General features: G+C 39.7%; 1 protein-coding gene across 4 annotated transcripts in view; it reads right to left on the bottom strand.

The window, feature by feature from the left end:
- Nucleotides 1-14,357, bottom strand: part of CEP85L (centrosomal protein 85 like) — a 180,268-nt gene extending 165,911 nt beyond the window's left edge. The window contains exons 1-2 of one of the 4 annotated variants that reach the window (XM_045071266.1): nt 13,966-14,357; nt 6,593-6,702 (exon numbers count right to left, since the gene is read on the bottom strand). In XM_045071266.1, coding sequence (XP_044927201.1) covers nt 6,593-6,674 — 82 coding nt within the window. In that variant the 5' untranslated portion in view covers nt 6,675-6,702; nt 13,966-14,357. Of the gene's footprint in view, nt 1-1,002; nt 1,519-5,077; nt 5,517-6,592; nt 6,703-13,965 lie in introns of those variants that run through there. The other 3 variants (XM_004740086.3, XM_004740087.3, XM_045071265.1) reach the window with 3 other exon arrangements.
- Nucleotides 14,358-16,093: the final 1,736 nt, after the last annotated feature.

The raw sequence follows: 16,093 nt of genomic DNA, 5'->3' as shown, positions 1-16,093 counted from the left end.
ATGAATGAACAGTCAGTCGTCTCTCCTCCCCTTTCATACCTAGCTTCCCCCACACAGAATAGAATCCAAACTTCTTACTACGCCTTACATCATCAGGCCTCCTTCACCTCACATCCCTGCTCTCTATGCTCCAGATTCACTGGCTCTTGATATTCCTCAAACTCCTCATTTTTACCATAGAGATGTTTCTGTACCTTCCACCTGAACACTCCCGCCCTCATGCCTGGTTCCTTCTCATCGTTCTGGCCTCAGCTCAAAATCACCTCCTCAGAAAGGCCTTACCTGACCAGCCTCTCCAAAGTAGATCTATCCATCTTCTGCCACCTCACCCAGTTTCCTTTACTTCACAGTACTTAGCAGGTAAATTCTCTTGTTGTTAGTTTACTTACAGACAGCTTCCTCCTCACTAGAATATAAACTCCTTTAGAGCTGGGACCTTATCTTTCTTGCTCAGTGATGTATCCCTAGAGACTAGTACAATGCCTACTACATAATATTTATTGAAAGAATGACTCACAAACATTTACCAAGTACTTATTATGTGCCAACTGCTATGCTAGGTAATAACAATGGATTTTTTTAATTAAACAAAAATAGGAAGTGGAAACAAAATAGTAGTATGAGGAGAAATTTGATGTTCATTTTATGTTGACCATTCCTGCACTTAAAATGAAAGATCTTCTATGATAAATTCTACTTTTCAAAATATTATTTTGGCAGTATAAAATAAGAAGACCCTTAAAGTATTAGTAATAATTAGTATCTCACTGCAGCTTTGGAAGTTATCTAGATGATGACAATATTCATTTTTAATGTACATTCTATATATTAGTTCCCACTAATTAAGCCATGATTCAATAAAATACTATCTAGGACTCTTCATGTCTTCAAAATACACATACAAACATTTCATCCAATCAGAAAAATCATGACTCTGTAAAACGTTCCTGCTCTCAACATACAGAAATATTCACAACATGACAATAGTGGTTGTCAACTCACCATTTATTGTCTGGCCTCAGATTAATTAACCAGCTTCATTCAAGCCAAGAACTGATCAAATTCCAATTACTAATCAAGTTCATTTCACAAAAGTCATCACTAAAGTTGAGATTCACCCCTCACCTCCTGATGCCTATTATAACAGAACATGTCCAACTGAGTTTAGGTGAAAAAGTTACGTTTCATTGTTACCACAGTACTTTTAGATCCATCTAATTCAGAACCACAGCAGAAAACCTTAGTATCTGATGTAATCATACCAGTTACCACCATTATCATTATGACATCACTAAACACCTTATGGCAAAGCATCACCTAGGAAGAGGTAGATTTCAAGCTCAAGGCACTAAACAAATGACATCTCTTCAGATCTTATGTTCTCTATAATGTCATATTTTAGCACAATTTGAAACTATCATATCCTACTCCAAAATGTTGTAAGGGTTGAATATACTAATATTTTTAAAGTGTGATTTATAAAATGAATCAAATTCAGTGTAACTAGATATAAGTACTCAAAATATTACACTAGATTTTTAAAACAGGAGGGAAATAGAGACACTTGGGTGGCCCAGTCAGCTAAGCATCCTAACACTTGATTTCGGCTCAGGTCATAGTCATGATCTCAGGGATGTGAGATCAAGACCCAGTGTTAGGCTCTGCACTGGGCATTAAGCCTTCTTAAGATTCCCTCTCTTCTCCTCCCTCTGCCCCTCCCTCTCTAAAAAACAAAACAAAACAAAAAACCTAAGGGAAATATACCCATCCTTCAACCAACTTTAAAACTATTACACAGTTTGAATAGTAGGGTATTCTCAAATATACTCAACCAAAAACATAAAAGACATACCACTTGTTCTATTTAACCAACTGAGCCACCCAGGGACCCGCCCACTTGTTCTATTAATTAATTAACTAATTAATTTTAATTAACTTTCTAACCCTACTTGTCAATAGAAAAAGAGGTGGGGGCAGGGAGCTTTTTTTTTTCTTTGTATCTAAATATAAGAACACATTAATCTTATTTACATTTATATACAATTACTCTATAAAGCTAAAAAACTGTAGGTACCAAAACAAAATTAAATCCTAGATAAAGGCCAAAAGTTCAGGATTTTCCAACTCACACTTGTTATTACTATTTGTTTTTACTGCCATTACTTAAAAAAAGTTCCCTTCAGCAATTTCAGCTGATTCTATGTTACCCTTCTTTTTCTCCTTAGTCTAGTTAGATATTTGCATAAACAAATCATATTTAGGATACCCGTAATTAACCCACTTTCCTTTACTGTGAAGTAAAGGAAATGAAATAAACTCATTTCAATACCAGCAATTATTTACTTACCCCTGGTCTTTGCACTGGCCCTCAGGACCAAAACGATTGCTGACAAATTCAATCAGAAGACAGCCCTTTGTTTTCAGTAAAGTCCTAAAATCACTCAACTTAGTCAAAAGATATACTGGAGATTATTTCAAAAATATAAATTTTCTTCAAAATCTCAAAAAGGAAAAGAAATCCCTGCATAAATCAACTCAGAGGTCATTATCTTGACCTTTACCATCTGCTCATTTGTAGAAGAAACTACACTTGGTTTTTCATCTATGGTAGAACTTCATAAAACTAACTAAAAAATAATTTTAAATACTTATTTGCTCATGGGGCACCTGGGTGACCCAGTTGGTTAAGAGTCTGCCTTCAGCTTGGATTATGGTCCTGGGATTGAGCTGCACTGGGCTTCCTGCTCAGTGTAGATACTGCTTTTCCCTCTCCTTCCTCTCATGCTCTCTCTCACTATCTCATCTCTCTCTCTCAAATAAATAAAATCTTTAAAAAATAAAAAACTTATTTGCTCAATAAAGAAGCATAACAAAAATTTTATCATTATTACTGTAAAAGTAATCCACTCTCAGCTTAAAAGCTGAAAAAAATTTTTTTTGGAAAGGCATGCCTTGACATACCAATGGTTTATCACTACAAAAAAAAAAAAAATTAGATAAAATATATGCTTTGTAAAGATATCCTGTCCAAATTACTTCATCTTGGGTACTGCTTATAAAGTATCCCCTTCCACTATGTTCTTTGCTACAGGAAGGTCTAAAGACTGCAATACAACCTCAAAGTCCTTCCTTCAGTTACTTAACCTCTAAGCACTAGGATGTTTTCTTCCTCATGGAAAACAATGGAAAAATGGATACAATGCTTGGATGATATTATACCTCCAAACATATTATTACAAATCTATTTAAAGAGGTTAGGTTACAAAGACATTACAGATGGCTTCTGACATGTACATATAAATTGAAAGCACTCCATACAACCCCTAGGGATAACGAACTGTCTTCTCACTTACCGGAGTTACTTTGATTGCAGAATTTCCAAATACTCAGTAAGCATCAGAAACCTCTTAATTGCAGTCTCCCCTTTTTCCGACAAGTAGTATACATCTTTGAGAAAATAATTCCTACTCACGTTTTTCTTACTAAATGCATGCCTATTAAATTCCATTATTTATTAAAGTTTGCAAGACCAGATTTAAGAGAATGATTTTAAATCTAACCCTGGGTTTTAAAATTTATATATGTCTCCATCTAAAAGTAGGGTATGATGACTACAGTTAACAATACTGTACTGTATGTTTGAAATTTGCTAAGTGGGTAGATGTTAAGTGTTTTTACCACTCACAAAAATATGGTTAACTCTATGAGGTGATGGGTATATTAACTAGCCTGATTGTGAAGATCATTTCATGATGCATTTATACAAGTTGTACACCTTAAATATACATACAATTTCTACTTGTCAATTACATCCCCCAGTAACTAGTAAAATTATATGCCTAAAAAAACACATCACAAATTTCTAGACTATCACAAAATTGTGTTATTTGAGATTTTAACAGCAACTGTGCCTGATATATTTCAAGCAGCAGAAAATAGTATCAGAAAAAAAAATTCACACTTCCAAATACTGCTTCTCCTTTTTGCTTTGCAAATAGCTTTGAATGTACACAAAAATGTCATTTACAAGTGGAACTCAAACATTTTGTGGAACAAGGTTACCTAGAAGTTCTGGAAACACCTAAAATTGTAGGAAAAATTTTGCGTCTGTACTTAAGGCAATTTTTTTCTGCATAAAAGGCCTACAGAACTTTCAGCTTCTCGAAAAGGTTCAAGATCCAATTAAAGTGACTGGAGGAACCGTCAGTGTCAAATAACTTGTCACAGGCAATCCAAGCCTTACTTTTTTTTATCCTGAATGGCGGGGCGGTGGGGGGGCGGCGTTTATCCTAATGTGGTGGATCCTCCACAACTTCTAAGCAGATGCAGGCATGAAATGGCTGTCCGATACAAACCGCTCCCTTCACACACGGAACGCGGCAATCTCCCAAATTTTCTTGAAGGGGCCAGCGAGAAGCAGACGCATTAACACCCCCACTGCTCAAAGATCGACTAGCTCAAGCAGGACGTGTCCTCCTCTTACGCCAGAGAGGGCTGCGGGGAGGTGACCAGGTTTCACCGAGGGGCAGAAGTCCCCTCCGGGATCACTCACGGAAGAGACCGCATCACCAGCAACCTCCTCCCGCCCCAAAACGCCCCAAGTAGAAGCTGCGGCCGTGGGCGCCGCAGACCCCGGCCCTCCCAGGCGCGCCACGGGCCGCCGCCGCATCACGGTCGCAGCGACCTTCTCGCTCAGGTCCCCCGCAAGCCCTGTTACCCGCGTTGACCACACAACCCATGAGGGAAAGGGAAGAGGTCGGACAACAAAGAACAACCCGAGGAGGCCCAGGCGAGCTTTAAGTTGGGGCGCGGGGGCTGCGGCCCGAGGAGGAGCTGGTTGGAGCCGAGCCGCGCGATGCGGGGCGGACGGGGCCGGGGACGCGGCCCGCCAGATGTCAGCCGGCGGGGCCGGGGTGTCTGCAGCCGGGAGGAAACCCGGAGGGCGTGAGCGCGGCGGCGTCGGGGAGGCGGCCGGAGGGAAGCCAGGCCTGAGAAGGGAGGGGAGCGGCACCGGGGTCCCGAGGCGCCTCGGTCGGCCGCAACCCCCGCGCCAGCCGGGGACTGTCCCGTTACTTACCCGCCGGGAGACTGCGGGCTCCGCCGGGGCTGTCCCGGCCGCCGGCCTCCGGGGCCAGGAAGCGCCCCCACATAGCGGGCGGGAGGGCCGGGGGCGCACGACTCCCCTCGTCCGTCCTCCCCCGCCTTCGCCTCCTGCTTCTTCGGCGGCGGAAACTTGTGCAGAGCCTGGGGCCGCGGCGACAGGAGCGGGAGGGCGGGCGGGCGGTGTGGTTAACGGCTGCTCAGCGACGGGCGGGGAGCGCAGGGGCCAGATTCGCCGCGGCGCCGGGGGCGGCGGCTGCCATGGCCGAGCCCGCTGGGCTGAGGCCCGGACCGGGGAAGCAGCGGCTCGGCGGCGACCGCGGCTGGGTTCCGGGCTGAGCCCGAGGTAGGCTCAGAACCTCCAGGCGAAGTTGCAGCTGCGTCTTCTCTCCGCCCCCTCCGCGGGCAGAGCCGGAGCTCGAGTCGGGGCCGGGTGGGGGCGGGGCCTGACGGGGGCGTGGCCTCGGGCGCTTACATAACGCGTGCGCGGCGCGGGGCGGGAACTGCGGACGGGTCCTGCGGCGTACCCTTTGCTCAGCCAGCGACTGAGGAGGGGTCGCCTCCACGCATCAGCTGCATTCCTCCCTCCCCATCCTACCGCTCAGTCGGAAGAGCAGAGAAGATGAGAAGAACAGGCCCCCGGGCTGTATCTTTCGGAACCGCCCCCCCTTGGGTAATCCCTCCTGGCCTTGGGGCACCTCTCTGAAAGAGACGTGTTAGACCTGCCCTGCTGCATAATTGCTTGAGATAAAAGGCCAGCCCGGGAGGGATTGAGGGACTCCCAGTTTTATTTGGGATTGGGATTAAAGTCATCATGCATTGCAGAAGCATCGTTGATAAATCCCTTTGGGGGATAGAAAAGAAGTCGTGTTCCTGGGCGAGGGGGGTGGGGGGGGCAGGCGGGGCACGGGAGCAGACAGCAAAATATCTCCTATAGAAGAATGTGCGCAGGAAAAGGCGGAAAAGAAAAAGACCAGAAGGTTCAGGGAGGGGCGGTAAATTTTAATCTATCCCCCCAGTGATTCAGATAAGCAACTACGGAGGAAGGAGTCAAAATAGCACCAAACCATGCAATGGAAGTAACTTCCTTACACCCTACACCATCAAGTTCCTCCTACGTTTGGTCACTTCCCACTCTTCACCTGAACCCCGAGTACAAGATTATGTATCTTGAGGAAGGACAAAAGAGTGCAGCATCCTCTCCTTAAATCTTTTCCCTGGCAATATCAGGATCCTTACAACATTTAGATACAAAAGGGTTCATTTAATAAATATTGGTGGAGCACTGTAGGAGGGTTTTACACCTGGTACATGAATAAGAGATAAACTAAAAAGCAAGCCTCTACCCTCAACAAGACTTTGAGTCCAGTGATGCTTTTTTCCTGTTTTAGAAGTTTGCTAACAGAGGCCTTGCATTTCTATTTAAACGCTTTGGGGGTGCTTAAAGATTTTAGAGGTTAAAGTACATTTGGTTGTTTAGTCTATTACTTACCACATCTATGTTGTAATTTATCTGATTGCAGTTTTACATTTAGTCTTCCACCCGTACAGTTCCATTTATTTCTCCCAATCATGAGCAGTTGGCCCAAGGGTCAGCTCTTCCTGAGGACAGAAAGTGACAGAAACATGAAAGGATGTGATGGGTTCCTTTTCCTGATTTAAATGTGCATTAGTTCATTTGAATAGTTATTCAAGTTTAGAAAACTTGAATAGTTGAGGTTCAGAAAGAAGCTTAAAAAATAATAATAAAAAGTTCCAGAAAGAATTATCAGAACCTATATAGCTATATCAAAGTATCCTTGTTTTCATGATTTATAGTTACCATAGTCTCATAACAGGAATGGTATTTATTAAACACCAAATTTTTTTATACAGTTCTACAAAATGCATGAATTATTACAGATATATCTTGATCTTTTGTGAGTTTATATTTATTTGTTATTCCAAAACTCTCCCAACTTCCACTCAATTCTAAGCAGTGTTTTTGTTTCTGTTTTTAATCATTTGCTCAGATTTTCTATGTATTTTTTGCCAGTGTGGAGGGCATGCTGCTACACACACAAAAGAACATGTGAAGCTGAGACTATGTAAAATATTTCAATACCAATTACAGGGTAAAAGGAAATAGTAAAAACATCTTTCTATTTTGGTAGTTGGCACCAAAGATAAAAATTTTTGTGTTCCTACTAATTAAAATTGGAAGGATACAGATCTAATGCAATTAAAATAGCAAATACAAAGCAAGAATAGTATGTATATGAAGTAAACTGTAACCACTTTTTTATTTATATAGATTCTGAGTATATAATGAACTCTGATTTCCCTCACACCCAGTATCCATAGTTCTCAAAATGATTAAAATTTATCGTAGCACAGATTTAAGAGCCTAAGAACTACCTAACCATGACCAAGCCTGATGTTGTAAATTGGCATATTTTTGTTTTGTTATTATAGTATGAAAAAACCATGAGGAGAATCTTATAAGCAGACATTTATTACTGAACTTAAATATTCTGGTAATTGTTCTTGTAAGCAGCAATAATAAAAGCAAGTAATGAAAATAATGACTATGTATGTTTCTGTGCATGTGTGTAAATATGTGTGTGTTTAAATATAGTTGCTTAGGTGAAATTTAGATTCTTGTTGGAATGTTTTGGAAGGAGACCTTTTAAAAGTAAAAACTAGGTCATGAAAGAGTAAAAAAATACCAAAAACACCATATTTAATATCAAACCATATTAAATTCTTTATTTGAAATATTGCATTCAAAAAAATTTTTTAATGAAAAATAAACATTGCATTTATAAATCTTAAATTCTTTGGATATGAATCTCTGATCTGATTAAGTTAAACTATCTTATATATTTATATGTATATAAATATGTATTTTCATATATATATAATATATCTTATATATTTTTCTTACATAAATTTATCGTATTGGGCAAACAACAACCAGAGAATTGAAGAGTGATACAACAGAGGATAAAAGTGATATTTTAAAATGAGAAGGAACTATCATGTGCATAATATGAGGAAAACTCAGAGTGGTTAATGTTTATAAAAATATAAAAATGTCAAAACCAACAAAATGTAGAAAAATTAAAACATCCAGTAATAACTGAAATAGCTCCTAAAGAACAATTTCTACTTGAGAGGGACATATTTGTGGATGAAGTCTAAAAAATTCCAAGGGACAGATAATTCTGGTGTATCAAGGGTGTTACAAGGGCTTTGATATATAATGTTACTCTTCCAGATCATAAAAAAGACGGATTACTGAATTTATTGTGGGTTGTTGTAATCTCAAATAATTATTTATAATAATGAAAAAAGGGAACTAAGAAACTCTTTTGACAGTGGATTTAAAAAATTTTAATTGGATTCCTAGCAGATACAGTCAACTATACAAAGGTGAATAGAAGACATATAGGTTATTCAACCTGTCTGTGCCTCAATTTCCTCATCTGTGGTGTGGCCCAGGCCAAGAGGGTGAGGATATCTCATTTCAAGTCCATGATTCCTGGGCGATACAGAAAATTAATCCCATCTGTACCTTTGGCTCCAAAGTTGGGTTGTAATGGCCAATGAGAAAGTAGGTAAGACATGAACCACTAAATTATGGAGCAGTCTTTTAAGTGGGAGGCAAAGCTGGGAGGGATGGAACTTAAAGGAAAGACAAAGTTAAGTCTTCCAAGGTACCAGCAGGTGTTTACTGAAACTGCTTAGGATTGATGTATTTGTGAATGGAACTTATTGTGGTCACCACGTGGTCATACTGAACCTATAGAAAAGATGCAAGGTCATTTACAATGAAGGGGGACAGCAAACTTGACAATGTATAAAGAGACAAGTTCTCCCCTGCCTTCCTGTTCAGACACCAGAAGGATAAGTGTATGGAGAGAAGGGTGGAGCTCAAGAAAGCAGCTCACACCTTCACTACACACACACACACACAGCCTGCTGCCTAACCAGCACTACTGGAGAAGAGGACTGTTTTAATAACTTAAAATGGTCAAAATATTATGGAATTGGATTGAGATGAACTCAGTGGAAAGGCGGCTTTTTAATAAAGTATAGTTGATAGCAGTCGTGAGACTTTGGAATATTTATTTTAAATGAACTGAGACTCCTCACTAAACCAATTAAATATTTTATGTAATTCTCAAAACAATCTGTCATCAAAATAAAAATAGGGGCGCCTGGGTGGCTCCGTGGTAAAGTGGCTGCCTTTAGCTCAGGTCATTAGCCCAGCGTCCTGAGATGGAGCCTGGCATCCTACATGGGCTCCATGCTGAGCAGGAAGCTTGCTTCTCCCTCTCCCACTCCTCCTGCTTGTGTTCTCTCTCTTGCTGTGTCTCTCTGTGTCAAACAAATGAATAAAATCTTTTAAAAAATAAATTAAAAAATAAAAACAATTTTTAAAAAAATGAACAAGGGGAAAAAAAGACAAAAAACAGACACAACTATGGAGAGAACAAACTGGGAGTTTGTTCTCCCAGGGGGGAGGGGAATGGGGGGGGATGGATGAAGTAGGTGGAGGGGATTAAGAGTAAGTACACTTATGATGAGACTGAGTAATGTATAGAATTGCTGAATCATTATATTGTACACCTGAAATTAATATAACACTCTATGTTAATTATATTATAATTAAAATTAAAAAATAAATAAAGCAATCTGTCATCATCAGACAATCTTAGCTCTATTTTAAAGCTTGGGAGAAAAAGACCCAGAGAAGTAAGGTCATATAGGCAGTAAAGAGCTAGCGTCCAAACCTAATCCATATGATCCCAAAGCCCATGCTTTTCCCATCATGATCTTTAATATGTTGCGAAACAAATTATAAGATTTTTCTTCAGATGCTGTGCAAGAAGGAAGTACCTAATTATAGGATTTCTGTATAATGTTTAGGGTTCGGCTAAGATTGGAAACCATGTGACATTAATCTGTGGTGTTGTATAATTTTTCTTTAGCTGCAGCCAGCAGTTTGAGTATAGGAATAAAGAAGGCAGATAAAATCACAGGATTTTGTGGTGTGGACACGTAGGGAAAGGGGCAAAGAATTTAAGGATATTGGCTAGAGAATGGGTGAAGTGATGGGCATCTGGGTCTAACATCTCTGAAGAGAACAGCGAAATCAAGAGAAGACTGAAATGTGGACGGAAGGCTGAGAGAATAAAGGGATGGAAGTTTCTCAGGAAACTGAAGAGCAGATACACTGACAATAGGCAGGTGAATGGTGGAAAGATGGGGCATTAGGGTGAGTGGGAAGAAAGTTGGAGTTTAAGATTGCAGAGGTGAGGCAGAGGAGGAATTATCTATGAGGCTGCGCTGGAGTTGCAGGTCTCTGATCTCACTTCCAGAAAAACACTGATGCTCAGCCACAAGGAATAGAGTTGACTGGTGGCTCCAGCTGTTAGCTCCTGAAGAATCTGCCTCAGCTTTGAGGGCAGGCCATTTTTCCTGGATAGCTCCAGCCTGGGACTGAACATGGCAGAGACGGTGGGCCCTGCCATTCTTTCCCATGCAGAACCCATGTAATCACTGGTCTTTGTTTTCTAGCTCTCTGTTGGGCTGACTGAGACTCGGTCAGCTCTGCACTGGCATCTGAGTCTTCCCTTTCCAAAACTATTTCCCTCCCCTTTCATCTTTCACAGGTGCTACCCTCCAAAAAAACCTCTTGTACTCCTGACTCCATTTTAGTGTCTGCTTCCCAGAGAACCCAACTAAACAATCTGCAAGGATAAAGACATAAAGGAGTTGAGTTTGTTTGTTTTAAATAGTAAAGTCAGGTTCTATAAAACGTGATGACAATGTTTCTGAGGACAGGAAACCAAGGATGGGTGATCAGGAAAGCAGCACATAGTAACATGGACTGAAACTACACAATAGTATACATATAAGCACCTTCCAGTTTGAACACCAGGGGAAAGCAGAATTGAGAGAAGCCAAAGGGTTTAGCAGTCTCCGAATACCACTCGGACACACAAACTCATGAGAGAAAGTTCTGAGTAGTTCTAACTGGACTGGTCCTGGCAGCGGCTGTCCCAGTGAGAAAAATTTGCCACTATCCGAAGTACTTCCAGGAGCAAATAACAAATGTATGAAATTTACTGTGTTCACCTTAGATTGACAGGATTTTTGTTAACCAAGAATAGTTAATTGGTTACAAAGTCTCCATTCAAATAATTTTCAAAGGTTAACATGGTTTTCTTTTCTAGTAGCTTTCTTACTACTGGGTAGTAGAAGAGAATTCAATTTGATAACGCTGTTAATTTTGGTAAGTTTTCATCCAAAGAATTTTCCTCATATTACTTACACAATGGAAGAAAATAGTGATCTCCATGAACTGGAAGTATAGTTAATGGCACTGAAATAATTCCTAGAATGATCTGGGTTAATTTAAGGATTGGGCCTTCTTGATAAAATTTCCGTGGAGGTCTAGAATTTTAACAAGTATTACATTCAGAAAACAAAACACCAGTCTAGCTGCAATTTTCAGGTTTATGGGAAAACTGATTTCTTGGGGTTTTTTTTTTCTGATAATAAAAATATTACATATTTTTAAAGACAGAAAGAAGATAGTATATTCATTCTTCAGTAAATATTTGTTGAGCACCTAATTAAGGCAGGAAAACTAGGGACAGGTATGAAAGATTGCCTTACTTCACTATAGCTTTTAAATTTTCTATTGTGTAAGCATATATACATATTAATTGACAAGGGTTGTTTGGGGTTTTTCTAACCCAAATTATCTCTAAGGAAAGGTAGAGTCATTGTACTCCAGTGCCTACAGTCTTTCATATTAAGGGTTACTCTCTGAATTATTTTGATCAACAACATACTGATTGAAGAAGTCACTTAGCCTGACTTAAATTCAATCTGCAAAATTTAGAATCTATTTTTTAAAAAAAGATAAATGAACTTTTAAAAGATCACTTTTGGGACACGTGGGGTTTCAGTCAGTTACGTGTCTGCCTTCATCTCAGGTCATGGTCCCCGAGTTCTGGGATCAAGTCCCGCATCAGGCATCTCTCATGTCAGGGAGCTTGCTTCTCCTTCTGCCTCTGCCTGACGTGCCCCCTGCTTGTGCTCAATCTCTCTGACAAGTAAACAAATAAAATATTTAAATAAACTAAAAATCTTTTTTTTTTTTTTTGAGGGCAGTGGAGTGGCAGAGGATGAGGGAGTGAGAGAATCCTAAACAGGCTCTAAGCCCACTGTAGAACCTGCCCAGAGCTCAAGCTCACACCCCTGAGATCATGACCAGAGCTGATGTCAAGAGTCCGACAGTTAACCAAATGAACCACCCAAGTGCCCCCAAAGATCACTTTAAAATGTAGTGAAATAGTATTACATAGTAGTGGTTGTAAATATATGCTAAATATGGCAATGGGAAAAAGCAACATACCTAAATTAGTATATTTAATAAATATATAAGTAAGCTAATATTGTGTGGACTTAACTGTTTCACTTACATCTCAAAATTTTAACATATCAAGTTGTTGCATTTTAAACACATTTTTTAAAATACATTTGAAATGCGTCTCCATTTTTTAAAATGGAAAGCACCTTATATTTTGAACATATCTGGACTAAATTAAAATTAATGAATAAAATTGATCCTTTTTTTCTCTACTTTGAGTCACAAACAAGGTATTTCTTAAAGATTTGTAGTATTTTGCAATGTTATGTTCAGGGAACCCATATTTAACATTTTTAACTACCTTAAACTGAATTTAAAAAGTATAACATCTTACAGACTTTTCTTACAACCCAAGAAGACTTAAAAGTTTTTCAAAACCTAGTGGGATAACTAATTTATACTTTCATTATTGTAATTGAGACTTCTATTTTTTAATGAACCTTGAATCACCAATTAAACTGCGAAATGAAAGCACAGAAAAGCTGCCTGAATATCAAATACACTCATTATCATAAGTGTTCACAGAGAATATGAGATGAATTAACAATGAACAAAGTATCTACAGGTAAATTCACTCTTCAACATGTATGATGAATGACGGAAAAATAAATTACAAATACATATGTGTGTATATAAGGTATACATGAAATTATGATATTTGCCTAATTAGATTATTAGACACATTTTTACATTACTTGCTAGGTTTAGTTTCTTTTATTATTATTATTATTGTTATTATTACAACAGATAATTTCCTAATGAAGTTCTGGAGCAAATTTAGCCTTAGAAAAGTTAGGCAAGTTATTTATACCATGAAAAATCAGCGAAGGACAACTGTCTTCAACTGAGACCAAAAGATAGAGATAGCCGTTAGCATTTATGTTCATCATCTTAAAAAAAAATCACATGATCTCAGCAGGAGGGACCAATAGAGACCCTCAGAAGAGGGGGAGTTGGGGGCATTTGATCAGCGTTGGGGGAGAATAGAGTGAAAGACATTATCCAGAGAATTCTGCACAGCCCTGCCTGAATGCTGCTCGCTTCTTAGCTCACCCTTGAACATCAGTCTGGTTCTGGCCCAGACCCAAGAGCTAAGTTTCAGATCATGGCAGGCTTAGGAGAACAGTGCAGACTGGAACATCTAATCCCACCCTGACTTGCCCTAAAATGGCCCCTGAATCTGTCCAGCTCCTGATTCTGCTGCCTCAAGCTGTTTCTAGCAACTCAGTGCACAGAAGAGCAATGCCATTTTTGCTCTAGTTTTGAGTTTGGGTTTTACCACATAATTTTTTTAAGGAATTTTCTTCTTCCCACATACCATCTTCTAGAACAGATGGCTTAACATTTCTTAGAGGAAATGAGTCACGGTTAGCCGATGAGAGCGTATGTCTCCATGTTTCTAGGGCCGAGACAGTCATCACCCTTCAGGTACGTACCTGCCACGTGGGAAGCCGCTACCAGGCACTGCAGGTTTCCTGTTGCCTTTTCATCCAGGGGCTTATGATGAATTTCCTTAAAATGCTTCAGAATGTGTGGGCTTTCTCCTGTTAATACAACCTTGGTTGGAAGGTAAAGTTTGTAGGCTGCGAAGTGGCTTTCTGCGGAGGTGACAGCCTGCCTCCCAGAGAAGGTGCCAGAATAAGGAGACCTCGAGAGCCACTGTGAAGCTCATATGCCCTGATCCCTTTACAGATACTGGCAAAGGGCCAGAGCCAGAGTATTGCTACAGTGAGGAGCTGGATGGTGGGGCAGATTGCCAGGTGATGGCCAGACTGTCATTAAAAAGAGATGGTTTTTATAGACTCCCAGTAACCCATACTGAACCCTGTGGTTTCTGGGAGAAAAAAGAACCAGATTGTTCTCCTATTGGAAACAAACAAACAAAAAAAAAACACTGGATTTAGGGTTGCAAGATCTATATTGGTCTCTTCAAAATACTTCAGTATTTATTTCAGTAAACAGTCTTTGCATGTTCGTGTATCTGTAACTCACACTTTTCCTGAGTCTGGGGATGTTCTCTGCCCCTCCAGTTGTCATGAACGGTCCTTCTTTCCACCATGGCCAGGGGCTTTGTAATGTTGTCTATCGCTGCCTCGTTAACTCCCACCCCTCGTGGGTTCTCTGAATCTGTTTTTTTATTAAATATGATAAGGAGGATGTCATTTAATGTGAGAAGTATCAGAATATTCAAAGAAAAAAATGAGTATTGATAAACTGAGAAAAACATGATTAACGTAAACTGTCATCTTAAAATTTTCTTATAGTTTAAGGTTTGTATAAACGAAACTGATACTTATTAATATGTCCTCTTAATGCATACAAGAATAGGTGGTCCTTTATATCCAGAGTATTTTTCTCTTGTGCCTTAAAAAAAAAAAAGACAAGGCTTTATTTAAAAAGTCTTTATTATTTTATTTTTAAAAAGACAGTTTATAAACTGTATTAATACAGTATATAAATATTTTAATAAGGCTTATTATGCTCTTCTTTTAAAATTAAATTTTTATAAATCCCCAAATTTTAATCCTACCCCAGCTAACTATTCATAAATACTCAGGACCATTATGGGGTTATTTTAGGCAAAATGTTTAATGTTACTGCATTCATGGATAGGAATTCAGATGGAGAAAATGCTTAAGACCTTGACTTTGCCTTATTTTAAAAAACATCAGAAAAAGTAATACCAAGTCTGGAGATCTGAAATCTCTAACAATGTAAATATGGTATAATTGGTTGCATTTTGTTGTTGTTGTTGAGCTTAAGACTAAATCTAGTTTTATAAAAGCTATAAATATTTCATAGCGAACATTCAGAAAAAAATAGAAAATAATTATAAATGAGAAACTGGGATCTGTCTATAATGATCATGAAGAGCAATACTAAAACTACTTCCTGGGGCACCTGGGTGGCTCAGTGGGTTAAGTCTCTGCCTTCGCCTCGGGTTGTGATCTCAGGGTCCTGGGATGGAGCCCCGCATTGGAGGGATCCCTGCAGGGAGCCTGCTTCCCCCCCACCCCCGCCACCCGCCTCTCTCTCTGGCTGCCTCTCTGCCAACTTGTGATCTGTCAAATAAATAAATAAAATCTTTAAAAAAAAAAATAAAACTACTTTCTGGGCCAACAATGTTGTACAGTGAAACAGCTTGTTAACTTTCCAGGGTTAACAAGAGGGCTACCAGTAAGTGTGAAACATGAGATGCCAGCACCAGGGAGCCCAACGGGCCTCATGGACTCGGTTTTCTCATTTATCAAATGAGATGGTTGCAGTGTTCTCCCATAAAGCTGTTGTGGTGAGAAGGCATGGTCATGTTTGAGAAAGTGTTTCATGAATTTTAGATAACCTAATCTGTTTAAGAAACACAAGGGGCAGTTAATTCCAGAGAGAAACTTGGTGATAATGAACGGTACTACAGAGAGCTGAGCAGTGCACCAAGAATTTTACCTACACTATTCCACTGAATCATCTCAACAACACAATACAGAACAGTAGGAATGATTATTATGCCCATTTTTGGGATGAGGAAACTGAGGCACAGGGGGGTTCAAGGCGACATGGTTCACGAGT

The sequence above is a fragment of the Mustela putorius genome, unplaced genomic scaffold, assembly GCF_011764305.1.
Source record: "Mustela putorius furo isolate JIRA1106 unplaced genomic scaffold, ASM1176430v1.1 tig00003983_pilon_pilon_pilon, whole genome shotgun sequence".
In the NCBI taxonomy this organism is placed as follows: Eukaryota; Metazoa; Chordata; class Mammalia; order Carnivora; family Mustelidae; genus Mustela; species Mustela putorius.
Note: the sequence above shows the minus strand (reverse complement) of the source record. Positions and strands in the feature narration are given on the sequence as shown.